This window comes from Coenobita brevimanus, chromosome 74 (assembly GCF_032717465.1).
Source record: "Coenobita brevimanus isolate Jiangsu-jjx chromosome 74, ASM3271746v2, whole genome shotgun sequence".
Lineage (NCBI taxonomy): Eukaryota > Metazoa > Arthropoda > Malacostraca > Decapoda > Coenobitidae > Coenobita > Coenobita brevimanus.
Genome location: NC_137027.1, coordinates 22,145,953 through 22,163,480, shown reverse-complemented (window position 1 = coordinate 22,163,480; position 17,528 = coordinate 22,145,953). Strand labels below are relative to the sequence as shown.

Sequence of the window (17,528 nt, the reverse complement as noted above, 5' to 3'; positions counted from 1 at the left end):
GAACAGCTACAGTGCAGACTGGGTTATTTTCGCCCCGCCTGTGATATAACTTTAGCATGTTGATGTGACAAAGTTGCTTGTTCTTTCTACGATCTGGTGTGGCGATGACATAGTTGACATCACTGAGTTTCTTCTCCACGAAATAAGGACCACTAAACTTGGCTTGAAGAGGTTGCCCATGCACCGGTAACAGAATCAAAACCTGATCTCCTGGCTGAAAGTGGCGTAACCTGGACTTCTTATCATACCAAGTTTTCATCTTCTCCTGAGCAGCTCCTAAATTCTCTCTCGCCAGCTGTAAAGCAGTGGACAGCCGTTCTTTGAACTTCACATACTCCAGCAGGTTGACGTCATCTTCCTCCGACAGCCAGCATTCCTTGTGTAGCTTAAGGGGTCCTCTTACTTCATGGCCAAACATTAGTTCAAAAGGTGAGAAGCCCAGTGATTCATTTGGAGATTCTCTTGCCGCAAATACAACAAATGGAAGACCTTTATCCCAGTCTTTCTGATGTTCCAAACAGTATTTCTTGAGCATCGATTTGAGTGTTTGATGATATCTCTCCAACGTTCCTTGGGTCTGGGGATAGTAAGCTGAAGACGTGATCTGGGTGATGCCCAACTCTTTCAGAGACTGCTTGAAAACATTTGACATGAAATTACTTCCCCGATCTGACTGTACCTGCTTGGGCAGACCAAACTTGGTGAAGAACCCTAGCATTTCCTTAACCACGTTCTTTGCTGAGATATTTCTAAGTGGAATGGCTTCAGGATAACGAGTAGCCATATCAATCAGGGTCAACACATAAGAAAATCCTGAAGAAGTCTTAGGAAGAGGGCCCACAATATCCACCAACACACGGGTGAAAGGCGCCTCAAAAGGAGGAATGGGAACTAGAGATGCAACCTTTTCAGTCTGATTACACTTCCCCACAACTTGACAGGTGTGACAAGACTTACAATACCAGGAAACATCCCTGAAGATACCTGGCCAGTAGAAGTGTTTCAAAATGCGTGCCACAGTCTTCCTCACTCCAAGGTGTCCTGCCAAACTGGAATCATGAGCCACTCTAATGATATCCTGCCTACAAACACGAGGGATGACAACTTGATGTACAACCTCCCACTCACAGTCGGCTGATGCTGTTGGGGGTCTCCACTTCCTCATAAGTATTCCTGACTTTATATAATAACAAGTAGAAGCACCAGCTGACTCTTCCTCACTGCAAGCAGAGTTAGCTAGACCTTTCAACTCAAGGTCATCAACCTGCAACTCAACCAACTCTTGACGAGACAAATTATCAACACTACGGGGTACTGCCTCATCTGGTGAGTGGTCCAAATTAGCAAGAAAAGTGTCAGCTAGGATAACATCATCATCATCATTATCCTCTAAGTCACCAGTAACTTTAGACTTAGCCCTAGAGACAGCACATGCAGGGAACACATCAGGGACATCACAATCCTGGGCCGCAGCCACTGGCTCACTAGACAACTGAGGAGCTGGACACATTTGACTTCCACCAATATCATTTCCAAGTAAGAAAGTTACACCTGACATTGGGAGTGTGTCAACCAACCCAACCATAACGGAACCATTAACAAAACCAGACTCTAAATTCACTCTGCACAGAGGGACAGAGAAGTAATTATTCCCTACACCTTGTAAGATTACAGTTTCATCAGAGGAATTAACATTAGAGCCTAGAACACTGGTCAGCATAAGGGATTGGCAAGCACCTGTATCACGATATATTTTAACTGATTTCCTGTCATTACTGTCCAGAGGACTGACAAAATCTTCAGACAGGAAATTAGCACATGAACTCTTGAGAGTGTCACCCACGTCACTGCTCAAAAGAGGAGCTCCATCATGAGAATTTAATTTACCCCTCAAAGCAGGTTCAGTTAACTCAGTTAAAGAATTCTGGGAACTCTCAAGGGTGGACACTAGACCAACTGACTGAGTATTTAAAGACTCCTTTTTGTTCACATCACGCTGTCTCCTGAAACATTTCTCCGTAGTATGACCAAGCTTACTACAATAAGTACATTTACTTTTCTGAAACCTAGAGGTGAAGCTGGTATTTACTTCCTGAGAAACATCATCTTTATTCTCTTTCCTGTTACCTGTACACTGAGTAGAGGCAACGTACTTACTCTCAGCTTTCCCTTTTTCTTTAGAATATCTCTTATGAGTGAGAACATATTCATCAGCTAAAACTGCAGCATCAGACAAATTATCTATTCTTCTCTCATCAAGATATAGGCTTACATCTATATTAATACACCTTTTGAAGTCCTCCAGCAAAATCATCTGCTTAAATTTGTCAAAATCAGAATCCACATTCTTAGAATTTAACCACTGCTCTAACAGATCTTCTTTGATTTTTGCATACTCAACATGGGATTGCCTATCTTGCTTATAAGTTGTCCTAAATTTTAGTCTATAGGCTTCAGGAACAAGCTCATAGGCCTTAAGAATGAAGCTCTTAACTACATCATAATTATCACATTGATCCTGAGGCAAAGATGCATAAGTTACTTGAGCTTTACCTGTGAGAACAGTTTGAAGGAGTACTGGCCAATACTCTTTGGGCCAATTAAAACCTGTAGCTACCCTCTCAAACAACTGAAAATACTTTGTTAAATCAGATTCATTAAAAGGAGGGACAAGTTTAACATTTTTAGCCACATCATAATCATCAGAGCTAGATGATCCAGTTCCACCTTGTTTCATGCAATACTCATGGTCTGCCTGAATCCTAGCTAGTTCAATTTGTGCCTGAGCCTGTGCCTCCTGAATACGAGCATTTGCCTGAAATTCAGCCTCCTGAATAAGAGCCTGAGACTCCGCCTCCTTAGCCTGAGACTCAGCCTCCTTAGCATGAGCCTGAAACTCAGCTTCCTTAACACGAGCCTCCTGCAGAGCTAACTGTAACTTAGCTATTTCAATCTGCGTTTGCTCATTTGGAGGAGTTACAGTAAACAAGCTTTTATTAACCCGTCACGTCCCGGGGTTTTCCACACCTCCGACATCCCCCAGTCCCGAGGTATTTTCGAATTTTTTTTTTTTGGCTAAAACCTTCGCTTTTGGTGAGAAACATCGAAAATTCATAGAGAAATCGCTCACCTGAGGTTTAAAGTGCCCAGTCCAGGTAGGAGTTCCTCCTTACCTGAGTGGGTTTTCTAACATGCTGGCACCAAAGAAAACGAGTTCTATGGGAGGGTAACTATTTTATCCACTCATAAACGGTATTTATTTATTTACTTGGTACGAATGTATATGTAGTATGTGAGTATATTGGTTTTCAAGCAGTAATAAAGGCATTATAAGCATTGTTTCACTCACTAACTAATCACCATACCTGACCTTTTTTTGCCACATTACCTGATCATTATTTCTGGCTGTTTCTTCTTCTAATGCTATGTAAACATTGTCCTCCACATTGTCATCGATTGGGGAATCACTCTGGCCCTGAATATCTTTACTAGCCAGGTCACTGGTAACAGGTCCTTTGCCAAGACAATGGCGTGAGGGGGGGAGGGGGGAGGTTATGCAGTGTAAGGCATTGTCCCTGCTTGGCATCTTGTAGAGGAATAGAGGAAGGTGTCCCGTGTATACATACGAAAAATCACGTGCGAAAATTGAAAATTGTGCAAATTAGGGACCTTGCAATTGCACGACGTACTGGTACGTCGCCGGGACTGGCAAATGCAAATCGTTGCAACGTACCCATACGTCGACGGGATGGGGCGGGTTAATCATGCCAACAATTTGATCTTTAGAATGATGAGAGTGAACTGCAATTCCGAATTGTTGAGCAACAAGCTTAATTTCATTCTTTGTTCTGTTTTCTACATCACACACTGTTTGCACATTTGACAAAAAATCTTTGGCTTCATCAAGTGTGGTAATAGTAGACATCATGAATAAATCACAGTCGCAAAATATCAAGCAATAGCCTTATGATAATATCCTGAATATCCTGATAAGAGGTCGCCAAATTTATGTTACAGAACAGAGAAAGATAATGTACACTTTAAGTGAGAATACTAAAAATCACTACTGTCCCGTAAAGTTCCAGGTTCAAAACAAAAGAGTTAGGTAAAATTACAAGTTAAAGTTTAATGCTCAAACTAATAACAAAACATTCAGGACTCATAAGGATAATGTAATGGCAAAAAACAGGTTAAATATATGGTTAACTGCAATAGCCTTTATTAACACGAAATTAGCATGAGTAAATTTATCTAAGTCAGCCCTGATAAAATGACAATACCAGATAATACTCAGTGAATGCAAGATATATTATTACAGATACAAAATATTATTAATAAGGGCTGACACCCAAAACACATGAATCACAAAAACCTTACCAGGCCAAAGAATTAACGCCTTACGCTACAGAGTACAAGAAAAAATGCAATAACAGTTATACTCAAATTACACAGCTGCTAAATGGTTGGAGACTTCCTGAGCACTCACAATAATAACAACTGTACAGGGGAGGACAGAGATGTGAACAAAGTGAGGAGTAGATCTAAGTGGCAATAATGCAGAGACTGAGCTCATTATATAGGGGCCGGCAGAGCTTGATACAACTTGTAAGAAGGATGCGCAAATGAAGCCATATGGGACAAAGAGTTGACACTCCTGCTCTGAACAACAGAAAGAACGACTTACTCTACTATAAGGGAGGAGGAGGGGAGTGAGGTAGAACACGCTCGTGATCAAACATGCAGCATACTGTACGTTAGAATTACACAAAGGATGACGAAATCATAGGCTATGTAACATTATATATATATATATATATATATATATATATATATAGATAGATAGATAGATAATCAAGACAGACAGACAGACAGGTGGGGAGACAGACAGACAAATGTACACGCACGCACGCACGCACCCAGGCTCGCAGGCAGGCAGGCACTGAGAGAGAGAGAGAGAGAGAGAGAGAGAGAGAGAGAGAGAGAGAGATGTAGTACGATCTGAAAATATGCTGTGCTGTTCTTTTCTGAGCGTGGTGTGAGGTGAAGCAGGGGGAGAACCATGGGTGAGGTTACCCTGATTTTGTGGTGTTAAAACAGAATCAAAATCACATCTTCCGCAGTCTCGAAGGTGACCCGGAAGTATAGGCTAATGTGAAAAGTTAAAGGCCGACTACTTATTTCTGCTTCATACTTTCATACCCACGTAATCTCTAGAGCGATTTGTTTGTGGCCACCCTTTACGGGATTAAGGCGTCTGGCAATAGATAAACAGATAGATAGATAGTAATTCCTAAGACAGGTGGGATATACTGCCGTCGCTTCCTTACCGAAACGACGAACTGCCCTTGATGAGGCCCAGACGACATCTCATTCATCACCCGAGCAGTTCATATTAAAACGGAGGCGGCGAGGCAGGAGGAGGAATTGAGATGCATATTTATATAAGGCCCTAATCAGTTGTTAAGAGAGAAAAGTCTTCATTACAGTTAAGTCTGTTTTCATTTGATGGAGCCGGACCACACTCAAAATGTTAAGGTGTGGTTGCGTGAAGTTCGGTTAGCCAGAGTTATGGGATACAGTCTCTTTGGTCACTAGTCAAATTTACCTTCCAGTCTGTTTACATTTGGCCATCAACTAATCTGAAAGGAGTTAAGGATCTTTGGCAGGTTAGCGTAAACGCGCTTCCGTATCGAACGTCGCTTTGTTGTTGTTATTTTGTCCATTTGGTAATCACTCTTATTTTGACTGTGGAGTGTTATGGTATCTGTCAGTGTAGACAACAGTAAGATTAATTCATTCAGTTCGATAACGTATTCATTTTGTTCCTGCTGTCTCCAGACGATTTTATTTAACTTAAGGGAAGAGCTCTAGTTGTGAAGAGGTTAATGTTGGATATATCTAACCACTTCATTTGGAAATGTCTCCTAGGCTACATATAATCGTTTGGAGATAGCAAGATAACACAAAAGACGCCATCGAATTGACAGGAATTGAATTTAGGAGGGTTTATACATACGGACTTAATCCATCAATTATGAACTGTGAGGCGCAGAGAGCGGGACTCGACCCCGTCACCATTTGCTTGGAAAATCGACTTGAAAGCTTTCCTCTGGTGGGGGGGGGGGAGGAGATTGGCAGAAAAGCAATTGCGCTCCCATTGTTCCCGGGACAACTCTCCTCTCTCGTGGCACCCTCAGTAGCGCTCAGGGCCGACGGTAATTATAATATACTATTTTATTTTATTTTGGCACAGTGTTTAAATACTTGAATATTTGTTTTATTTTTGTAGTATTCCTAAGAGTTTATTGATCAAATGGAAACCTAGAATTAATTATACATTTTGCTTTGGTATAAGAATAATGATAGCTGATGACCGAAAAGGAAAACGTGTTATGCGTAGGCGGTTTTTTATTTTTGGCGTAATTGTCTTCGGATGTTATTGGTGGAAAGGATATCACTAAGCATATATATTTGTTTTGGCATTTGTGTTCCAAGGATGTAACTCTTGAAAGGACCAATTATGATTAAATTTTTCTTACGTAATGGTGCTCGGAATTAAATGGAGAAAATTGTAGTTATGCTCTTCTTCTTTCTGCCTAATAGTAATGGAGGTGAACTGCACAGAAGTAGCTATTATTATCAAGCCAAAAAGGTAGTGGGAGTTCGATGTTATGAGAGGGAGTTGTTAGGCACGTTCTTTTCATTGTTGGTGTAATGGTAGTGGGATATCATTGCATAAAAAAAGATTAGTATGTGTTTATAATATTTTTACATTGACCTCATGGCTATCTGCCCATCAACTAATCATTTATTGCCTCCAGAGTAACATATGGGCCTGAAACTGGGATATTATTTCTTCTCTCTCTCTCTCTCTCTCTCTCCCTCACACACACACACACACACACACACACACACACACACACACACACACACACACACACACACACAGTTGTCCATGCTTGAGTGACATGATTTGAGCAGAATCAGCAACCACACCTTGGGCTTAAACCTTTACAGGCTAAATCCGATTGGAGAACTGTAACCCACTAGACCAGCGGTTCTCAAACTTTTTATTGGGTGACCCTGTTTGGAATATTTCAAGACTTCGCGACCCACAGGGAAAAAAAAAACAGAGAGAGAGAGAGAGAGAGAGTAACCGGTATATAGCCTATCGTAGTTATTAAGAATATGCTAATGTGTAATTAGGATAATTACAATATCAATTACGTAAATAAATTAGGCCTACATTGAAAGCATTAGGCCTATTCTGTGTCCCTGCGACCGATCAAAATTCCTCTTGCGACCCACCTTTGGGTCGCGACCCATAAAATGAGAATCACTGAACGCTAACGACAACGGTGGACTGTGACAGGCCTAGCTAGCCGACAGTTACAACAAATATGCTCGTGAAACTCATGGATCAGCCTCGGAATCTGGACGGACCGATCAATGTCGACCTCGGAAACGTTTAAGGGACATGAACCGGAATACTCAAACAAAAATTAGAATTGCCACACTTAATGTATGTACTTACACAGACAAAGAAGAAGAACTAATCGAACTAATGAAAGAACGAAAAATAGACCTGATAGGTTTAGCAGAGACAAGACATCATGGAAAAGAAAAGGGAAAAGATCTGGGAGGAGGATTTGTATTAATGTATAGTGGTGTGGAAGAAGGAAGAAGGAATCATGGCGTAGCTATGATAGTAGGACCAGCTCTATCACCACATGTACAAGAAGTCAAACTTGTAAATGAAAGGTTAATGTACTGTACCTTGAATATAAAAAATATGAAACATATCATATACCAGGTCTATGCCCCACAACAAGGACACTCCGAAGATGAAAAACGGGAATATATGGAACTTCTTGAAGATAACTGTGACCTCAGACCAAATCATACAACAATACTTATGGGAGACTTCAACGCCCGAGTGGGAAAAGAGAGAGAAGGAATAGAAAATATTATCGGTCCATTTGGTGAAGAAACCAGGAATACTGAAGGCGAAAATCTGATCGACTTGTGTGTTAGAAATAATCTCAAAATCATGAATGGCTACTTTGAACACAAAGAAGAGCATCAATTCACACGATATAGGTGGAATACGGTAACTGGACAATTTGACCAAAAATCCATCATAGACTACTTTATAACATCAGATAAACGGATATTTCGCAATGTTAAAGTTCTTCCTGGAGACTCTTTAAATTCTGACCATAGATTACTTGTCGGGGACCTAACTATAAACAGGAGTAAAGTGAAACAAAAACAGAAGAGAAAGATGATAAATGTTGAACCACTTAGAAATGAAGTGACAAGGGAAACTTATATGAACAAAATTGATGAACAACTTGAAAATAGGGATGATGAGATCCAAACTTGGGTCGAATTAGAAAACATTATAAGAAGAATTGCAGAAGAAGAGTTAGGAGTAAAAATGGTAGGAGGAAGCAGAAAACGACATACACCGTGGTGGACGGAAGAAGTTAAGTTGGCAATGAAGAATAAAGTGAAGAAATTGAGGAAGTGGCTGAAACATAAAAGCCCAGAGACAAGACTTGAGTATATAGAGGCAAGAAATGAAGCTGAGAACATAAAGAGACAAGCAAAAAGAAATGTTTGGAAAGACTTAGGAGAAGCTTTAGAGGAAGATGTCAGAGGAATTAAAAAGAAAATATTTGGACTGGCAAAATCATACCGTAAAGACAAAACAATGATCTACAACTTGAAAGATGACGATGGTAATATAATCACAGACGAGGACAAAATCAATGAACGATGGCAAAACTACTTTAAAAGACTACTAAACAGAGAGACAGTAGATCTTGAGGAGTACAGAGATGGATTGGGTGCAGAGTATGAAGCACAGGACGAAATTGATGACTTAATAACAATGAGAGAACTCGAGGACTCTTTGATAAAGATGAAGAACGATAAATCACCAGGCAGCGATGGAATACCTATTGAACTGATCAAGAATGGAAGTAATCGACTAAAAGAAACAGTGTTAAGAGTGGTCAATGAAGCATGGGTAAATGGAAAAATTCCACCGGATTGGGGCAAAACCATCATAGTGCCCATATTTAAAGGAAAGGGTGATTCGGGACTGTGTAATAATTACAGAGGCATATCGCTTATAAACCACATAGCTAAACTCTACGAAAGAATTATAGAGAAAAGAGCAAGATCTATAATTGAAGACAGACTAGGAGAAGAGCAGTTTGGGTACAGGAAGGACAGAAGCACGTCGGACCCGGTATTTGTACTCAGAATGGTGATGGAAAAATGCTGGGAGTATAACAAGGACCTATATGTTGCCTTTATTGACCTGTCAAAGGCTTTTGACTCAATTCCTAGGAAAAAGCTTTGGAGGTGTCTTGTAGAGGAATATGGAATCACTGGGAGATTGAAGAGGGCCATTAAGAGTACATATGACCCTCATCAATGTAAGGTTCGAACGGGGTATGAAAAAGATACTTGGTTTGAAGTGGAAACTGGGGTGAAACAAGGAAGTGTACTATCCCCATTACTGTTTATTGCTTATATGGACATGATAATTAAAAGATTCAAGGAAAGGTTTGGAAATGAAGAGCAAGGGGATATATTGGCCTACGCAGACGACATCGCATGTTGGAGTAATAGCCGGCCACAACTAACAAGAGCTTTGGAGTGCTGGAGGGAATGTTTTGAAGAAGCAGGAGTAACAATAAACATAAACAAAACAGAAATACTCACTGTGAAAAAGCAAAATGATGACGCGGATGATATAGTAGTTGGGGGCGATCAGGTCAAAGAAGTAGAACTTGTAAAATATCTGGGGTGTATTTTCACGAAGGAGGGAGATAAGAATAAGAGAGAGATCACCGAAAGGATAACTAAATATAGCAGATGTGTATGCTCTCTATATCCAATACTCAAAGACAGATATGTACCAATGGAGGCAAGGAGAACTATATTCCAGTCTATTTTAACACCTATACTCACATACGCATCTGAGAGCTGGACTCTGACAACCCGAGACTGGAGCAGAGTTCAAGCAGCAGAAATGAGACCACTGAGAGCAATAGTGAACAAAACAAGGAGAGACAGAATCAGGAATGAAACAATAAGAGAAATGGTTGGAGTAACATCGGTGAGAAAAGTAATCGAAAATTCACAACTGAGATGGCTAGGACATGTTGAGAGGATGGACGAGTCAAGAATAGTGAAGGAGAGATGGAATTGGAGACCTGATGGCAGAAGATCAGTCGGAAGACCTCGGAAAAGATGGAGAGATGGTGTGGAGGAACTGTTGGACAGACGAGGTATGGATAACATCGAAGCATTGAGAAATCAAGAGGCCTTTGAGAGAACCAACTGGAGACGGCTGATCCACCTGACAGGCTAAATGCCTACCTGGGAGCCGAATGAATGAATGAAAAAGTTACTACCTATCCTAGTGAAGTCATTTTAAGGTAGCTACAATGAATGAGTGGATGGTGAGCGCCCCACTTACCATCAGCGACAGGGATAGTGGTCTGAAGGGAGGAATACTTTACTTCATACATTTTTATTTTTGCATAATGATGCATAATGATACATTAGGTGACCAAGGCCGACACATGCAAGCACGTTGGAGCCTTTAAAAACGAAAACGAAAAATGAAAACGAAAAAGATACTAAGACTTAACTGCAGTTGATGAAAGTTGTTACATATTTTTTTTTCCTTTTTTTTCCCCATATATTTCACGTTAACACAGCAACATATTTACGGTCTGAAATATGCTGCAGTATTTTTGGTCGCTTAGAACACTGTGAACAAGAATGAAAGTAAGTGCACATCTAAGTGTTGTGTTAATGCAGGGTGGGAATTAATGGGAGTGCAGAGGCAATGGCAAACTCGTAGCATTTGTGGGTGTATAGCTGAGAGAGAGAGAGAGAGAGAGAGAGAGAGAGAGAGAGAGAGAGAGAGAGAGAGAGAGAGAGAGAGAGAGAGTCATAAATATGCAGATTTGTGTGTGGGGAGGTGGGAGGGTGGGGGGTGAGAGAGAGAGAGAGAGAGCGAGAGAGAGGGAGAGAGAGAGGAGGGGGAGGTATGTGTACTGATATGAGTGTAAGTGTATACGTAATTTAAAAAAAAAAACATTTTTGATGCATACTAACAGTCCAATTTATTTTTTAACGAGGATCATTTTTGGACCTGTTACAAAATGTCCGTCATATCCATTTACCTATCACCATATCAAACCGTTTATTTTAAATTTTATTTTATTTATATGTGTTTTATTTATTTACTAGGAGTTAAAAAGATTTTGTTCGTATAGGAAGTTCCTGGTGATGAATATGGAAGCCTTCACGCGATGGCACCGACATGACTTAGAGCAGCTTGTACAGCACCCTACCCGTATCCCAGACCGCCTTGGAGAGAGCTCCAACATACTTGACCTCTTCCTTACAACTAATCTTTCTGCTTACTCTGTTAATCTTTTCTCTCCGTTGGGCTCCTCCGATCACAACCTTATCATCTTAACCTGTCCTATCACTCCGGTACGGCCTGTGGACCCTCCAGGGAAACGTCGTCTGTGGCATTTTGGAGCCGCGGTTTGGGAGGCCCTCAGGCAGTACGTCTTTGATTTTCCCTGGAATGATTATTGCTTCCATGGCCGTGAGCCATCTGGGTGTGCCTTGCGCATTACTGAAGTTAGTCTCTCGGGCATGGAAGCATACATTCCTTTCTCGTATCCTTTGTCTAACTCAAGAAAGCCTTGGTTTAATCACGCTTGTTCTAATGCTGTCCGCAACAAGGAGAGGGCCTACAAAAGGTACCGGTCCCGACCCACCCCTGAATCACATCATCTTTACATTTCTGCCCGGAATCGTGCTAAGTCTGTTCTTCGCTCTGCTAAAAATTATTTTTTCCGTACTAAATGCTCTTAACTCTTCAACTCGAATTCTTCCCGCTCCTTCTGGCACCTTGCCAAAAACCTTTCTGATAACTTTACCTCATCATCCTTCCCTCCACTTTTCTACTCTGATGGTTCTTTAACTATTTCTTCTACTGATAAAGCAAATCTCTTCGCACAGACTTTCTCCTCCAATTCTACCTTAGACAATTCCGGTGCTGTTCCTCCATCACTTCCCCCCTCTGACTTCCTCATGGCTGACGTTAAAATATCTTCAGCTGATGTATTTTCTGCCATCACTGGCCTCAGTACTAACAAGGGATATGGGCCTGATGGAGTCCCTCCTGTTGTTCTCAAGAACTGTGCTTCTGTACTTACACCCTGCCTAGGCAAACTCTTTCGCTTTTGTCTATCAACTTCAGGAGTTTGCTCTCATTCAGCCAGTCCCAAAGAAGGGTGACCACTCCCAACCCTCTAACTATCGTCCAATTGCTTTAACGTCCTGTATTTCAAAAGTTTTCGAGTCAGTTCTCAATAGAAAAATTTTAAGGCATCTTTCCTATCACAACCTTCTTTCTGATCGTCAGTATGGGTTCCGTCAGAGACGCTCCACTGGCGATCTTCGTACCTACCTTTCAGACTCCTGGTCATCCTCCTTTCGGGACTTTGGCGAAAGCTTTGCCATTGCACTTGACATCTCTAAGGCTTTTGATCGGGTCTGGCATAAATCTTTAATTTCCAAACTCCCCTCTTACAGTTTCTATCTTTCTATCTGTGCCTTCATCTACAGCTTCCTTTCTGGTCGTTCTATAGCCTCTGTTGTAGACGGCCATCGTTCATCTCCTAGATCTATAAACAGTGATGTTCCTCTGGGCTCTGTCCTATCACCAACTCTCTTCCTTTCATTCATCAATGACCTTCTAAGCTGTACATCTAACCCTATCCACTTATACGCTGATGACTCCACCCTTCACCTATCCATTCGGTTCCCGCAATGCACATCTCAGCAGTTACTTCAGCAAACAATGGATGAGGCTATGGCACACCTAATGTCTGACTTGGCTCGATTCTCTAACTGGGGTAATAATAATCTGGTTGTTTTTAATGCATCTAAGACTCAATTCTTACACCTATCAACCCGACCAAATCTTCCACAGGTATACCCATTAATGTTTAATAATATTCAGCTTAATCCTGCATCATCCTTGAACATGCTTGGGGTTTCATTTACTCGGGACTTATCTAGGAAAGATCATATTACATCTCTTGTAAAATCTGCTTCTGAGAGATTAGGTGTGCTAAGCCGACTCCTTTCTTTCTTTACCCTTGCTCAATTGTTGACTCTATACAGGGGTTTTATCCGCCCCTGTGTGGAGTACAACTCTCATGTGTGGGGAGGCTCCCCACATACAGCTCTTCTCAATAGGGTGGAGTCAAAGGCTTTTCGTCTCATTAACTCTCCTCCTCTTACTGACTCCTTTCAACCTCTGTCTCTTCACCGCACTGTCTGCATGCATTCCTTCACCTTTACGACGGGCACGTAGCACCCGTGTAGCAGCAAACGCTCATCCCTTTTCTGTCCAACTCTCTAATGCAACAGTTAACCGTTACTCCCAGTCGTTCATTTATGCAACAGGTCAACTCTGGAACTGACTCCCTCTGTCTGTATTTCTTGCTGCCTATGATCTCCAGTCTTTCAAACGCGGTGTGTCCAGGTATCTCGAAATGATCGGATCTTGAATTTGGCTTTCTATTTTTTTTTTTTTCTCTTGGAGGGAACTGTTATTGCGGGCTCATGGCCTTTGGTTCCTTCTTCCTCGCAGTAAAAAAAAAAAAAATGCTTGGCTTACTTATGTGCCTGGTTTTTTAAATATACCTTATAGAATTTGAACTTACAAATTAATATTACTCTGAAACTGATGGATCCTTTAAAGCGTCATCATTCACTTTCATTCACACTGGCAAAACATCCTTCACTTGCACCGCCTTGCTGAATCCACTAAGACAGACCAGCACCACTCACCAAACTCACCTACTGTATATCCATCTATATCCACCTATATACCACACGACACTCACATTCTTACACCACCCACCTAACCCAACCAACAGTACTTTCTCTTGTCCACCACAATACACACACCACCCACCTACTCCCACCTCTCCACCACAGCACACACCCACAGTACCCATCTAACACAACTTTTCCCACCTATCCAACACAACACACACACAGTCAAACCATCCACCTAACTCCACCTACTCTTACCTAGAGTACCTATATACCGGGAGAGTAGGGACATAGGGGGTACCGGAAGCTCAGCTGATGGCCGCCATTTTCCTGCCAAATTCCTGAGCCGCCTTACTGAGATTCAGGCGCAGGCATTCCGTTAGCGTTAGTTCATGTTTTTTGTTGCTGAGAGTGGGCGTCATGCCGGGCTGTTCTGCCTATGGGTGTGCCAATCGACCGGAGAAAGGCTTTAAAATGTTCACATTTCCATCTGATCCAGAAAGAAGGATATTATGGAGGAATAAAGTCAATCGTCTAGGGTGGGAACCAACTTCTAAATTAGTCTTATGTGAGGTATGGTATGCTTAATGAATGTTTTCATGTAATTTGCTGGGAGTTTGTTCCTCTCTGCCGTAGAAATAAATGAACTGTCGGTGTAAGAGGGAACCACTAAAGTAGATAAGAGTATCAGGACGGGTTAATCATTGAGAATGAATTTGCGTAAGAAGTGATGACTCACAAATTCACGGTTTTTTCATACTATGTTGATATTAGTTGTTTATGGTTGTTTATGCATATCTTGCATATGTATTATTATACTTCCTGTTCATATGAGTGCATTGTGTTACTTGTGTATTATGCCTACATGCAAAAAAAGTATTAGTCACAAAATAATAGTGCGCTCTTCATACCAAGGTAGTCTACCATTATACTATCCTACTTTTATACTATCGTACGCTACTGTTCATATGTGTAAGACGTTTACCTTTCGTGTGTTTATTATCACATGTCTTGTGTTTTTACGTATATTCTTACGTGCATTATCCGTACAGAATCTTTTGATGTGTATTCTACATGTACTCTTATTATTTCGTGTGTTGTGACAATACGTGGAACGTGCATCGTGTTTTTTGTTCGTGTGCTACTGTATACGTGTACTACGTGCATTTTATGTACTGTATATTATGTGGACGTGTACCTACGTGACTCTTCAGTCAACCGTCTATATGTGTTACAAGTTTCTAAGGGCTCCAGTATAACATAGTTTACCTGAGAGTACCTATATAGGTACTCTAGTTTACTTCTAATGTTATCATTGGTTACTTAGAAGCTGTAACACTTTTTCACGTGAGTCTGAAGTCAGCATAATAACCTTCACAGATGAAGGTCAGCAGGACTTGTCAGTGACAGAGAGTGATTCTTTGTACAACTTTATAGACTACTGTGTTCACAATGTAAAAAACACGGAGACCACCTGTGACGAGTGCCTGGGAGATGTAATATCATCACCCCATCAGACAGCTCATAAAGCAGCAGACCTCACTTTACTCAAGGAATACAAAAAAGGAGGACTTATAAAGTATATGAGATGCTGCATAAAGTCGAGCTGATGTTCAGGAAAGGTCAGTGTGATTTGACAGGAAAGGATAACATTAAGAAAACCCTGATGAATGAAGCAGTAAACCTAACCAAAAATTATGATATTCCTACCAGTCACAATCTCAAAAACAAACTTCTAAGCAAGTTTGTCAATGCTCACTTGCATTTCTACTGCAAAAGGATTAATGAAGAAGACAAAAGGAACAGAAGAAAAATACAGAACTCAGTAAAAGTGTAGCCATGAGGAAACTTGTACAGAATGTAATCAAGTCCTGTCCCTCAACAGGTTACTACTATATATAATATAGTATATTGTTAAATATTCCCATATAAACATATAAACATTGATTGTAAGCATCCTACTTCTCATTCATCATCTTCTCTTATATTATGCTTTCGTCATTATTTATAGCAACTATCACCAGCTGGAGAGAGAGAGAGAGGACAGCAGGTCGCCGAGCAGGGAGTCGGTGCGCGCCGCGCGTTTGGCAGGAAAATGGCGTCCTATCGGGGAGTTGTCGCTACTCTCAGTATATAGGTACTCCTCTCTTACCTATCCACCACAACACACACACACACACACACACACACACACACACACACACACACACACACACACACACACACCACCCAGCTCCACCTGCTCCACCGCCCCCACCACCAAGCAATTACGCCAGCTGCTAACTTTTGCTTCCAAGGCGTCATGGTGTTGTCGGGGAGGGTTGATTATGAGTCTCTTGTAAAAAGCGCACTTGCGTAATTACCCTGTGAAGGTGGCCGGGTTTTTGAGACGCGGTGTGAAGACATTCCCTTGTGGCAGATGTGCACGAGGAGGAGGAGGAGGAGGAGGAAGAGAGTTTGCCTACTTGCTTGCTTGTGGTGTTCTTGTGGATGCTGTGTGTCTTACTATTTTTGACTAGGTAGTATCTCTCCATGTATCATTGGTAATTATTGTAGTAAATGATCTTTCCATTTATACATCCGTGCTGACGTACGTACGTACATACATACATGTATACATATACGCATACAAACATACATAGTCACATTTGTGCATATGTAAGTTTATATGAATATATCTGTGTATGGACAGTATATATTTATTTGCTACAAGTATACATGTTTGTGTTTTAATGTGTTTATCAAAAGCGTCTAGAAAACATTGTTGTCGCTGATAGGAAAATGTCGAAGACGTATTGCGGCACCGTATGGTTATTCAGCCAAACATATACTGCAAGTTATTTACCTTACAGAATATCATGGAAGTAATGATTTGGAATAAACTAAGGTATGCTTCTTTATCTAATAGCAATGGCCTGACTTTGTTTCAGACAAGTCTCAATCTGATGGTAACAAAGTGACCCAATTTCTCTTCTCACACGCCATTCTGACAACAATTCCACCACGCACAAAACTAGTGAAACTAATAGAATGTTGTCCCTGTTTTCGCCCTCAGCCTCCCACATGTCCCGAAGGGTAATTCTCGCATTCCTAAATTCTTTCCCTAAGCACAGCGGTCGGTCCGGCCTCCTAATGCCTGCCAACCCCAGCTTACAAATACCATTCTTACGACCAACTTTTCCGACCCCAGAACCACCTGCTGAGTTGGTAATTTATGGCGGGGCCTCCTTTCGTTCGGTGACTCCCCTACTCTCTCTTCCCCTTTCTTTTTCCTCTCTTTTCCTTTTTAGCTTCTTTTCTCTCTATTATTCATATACTATTCTTTTTCGTCCATTCTTTTCTTTCATATTCTCCTTTCAGGTCAGCTTTCTTTTCCTCTTTTCTCTCTCTTTTCGTCTCTTCTTTCTTTCCTTTTTTTTTTTTGTCTCCCTTTTTTTTGTCTGTCTCGTACTCTACCCCGTCTTTTCTCCTTTAGATATAAATCTCTGTCTCTGACTGTCTGTCTGTCTGTCTGTCTGTCTCTATCTCTCTCACCATTCTGAAACCAAACGACCTTGCATCCTTTTTTTCTCCCTTTTTCCCCAAGAAGAGGGACGGGAAGATAAGTAGAAGGATATCAGCTCAAATTAACT

General features: G+C 41.2%; 1 protein-coding gene across 1 annotated transcript in view; it reads left to right on the top strand.

The window, feature by feature from the left end:
• Window positions 1-7,792: 7,792 nt before the first annotated feature.
• LOC145407800 (uncharacterized) overlaps window positions 7,793-17,528 on the top strand; it is an 81,611-nt gene continuing 71,875 nt past the window's right edge. Inside the window, exon 1 of the mRNA XM_080278662.1 lies at window positions 7,793-9,449. Within this exon, the coding sequence (XP_080134788.1) occupies window positions 7,793-9,449 (1,657 nt within the window). The remainder of the gene's footprint in view (window positions 9,450-17,528) is intronic.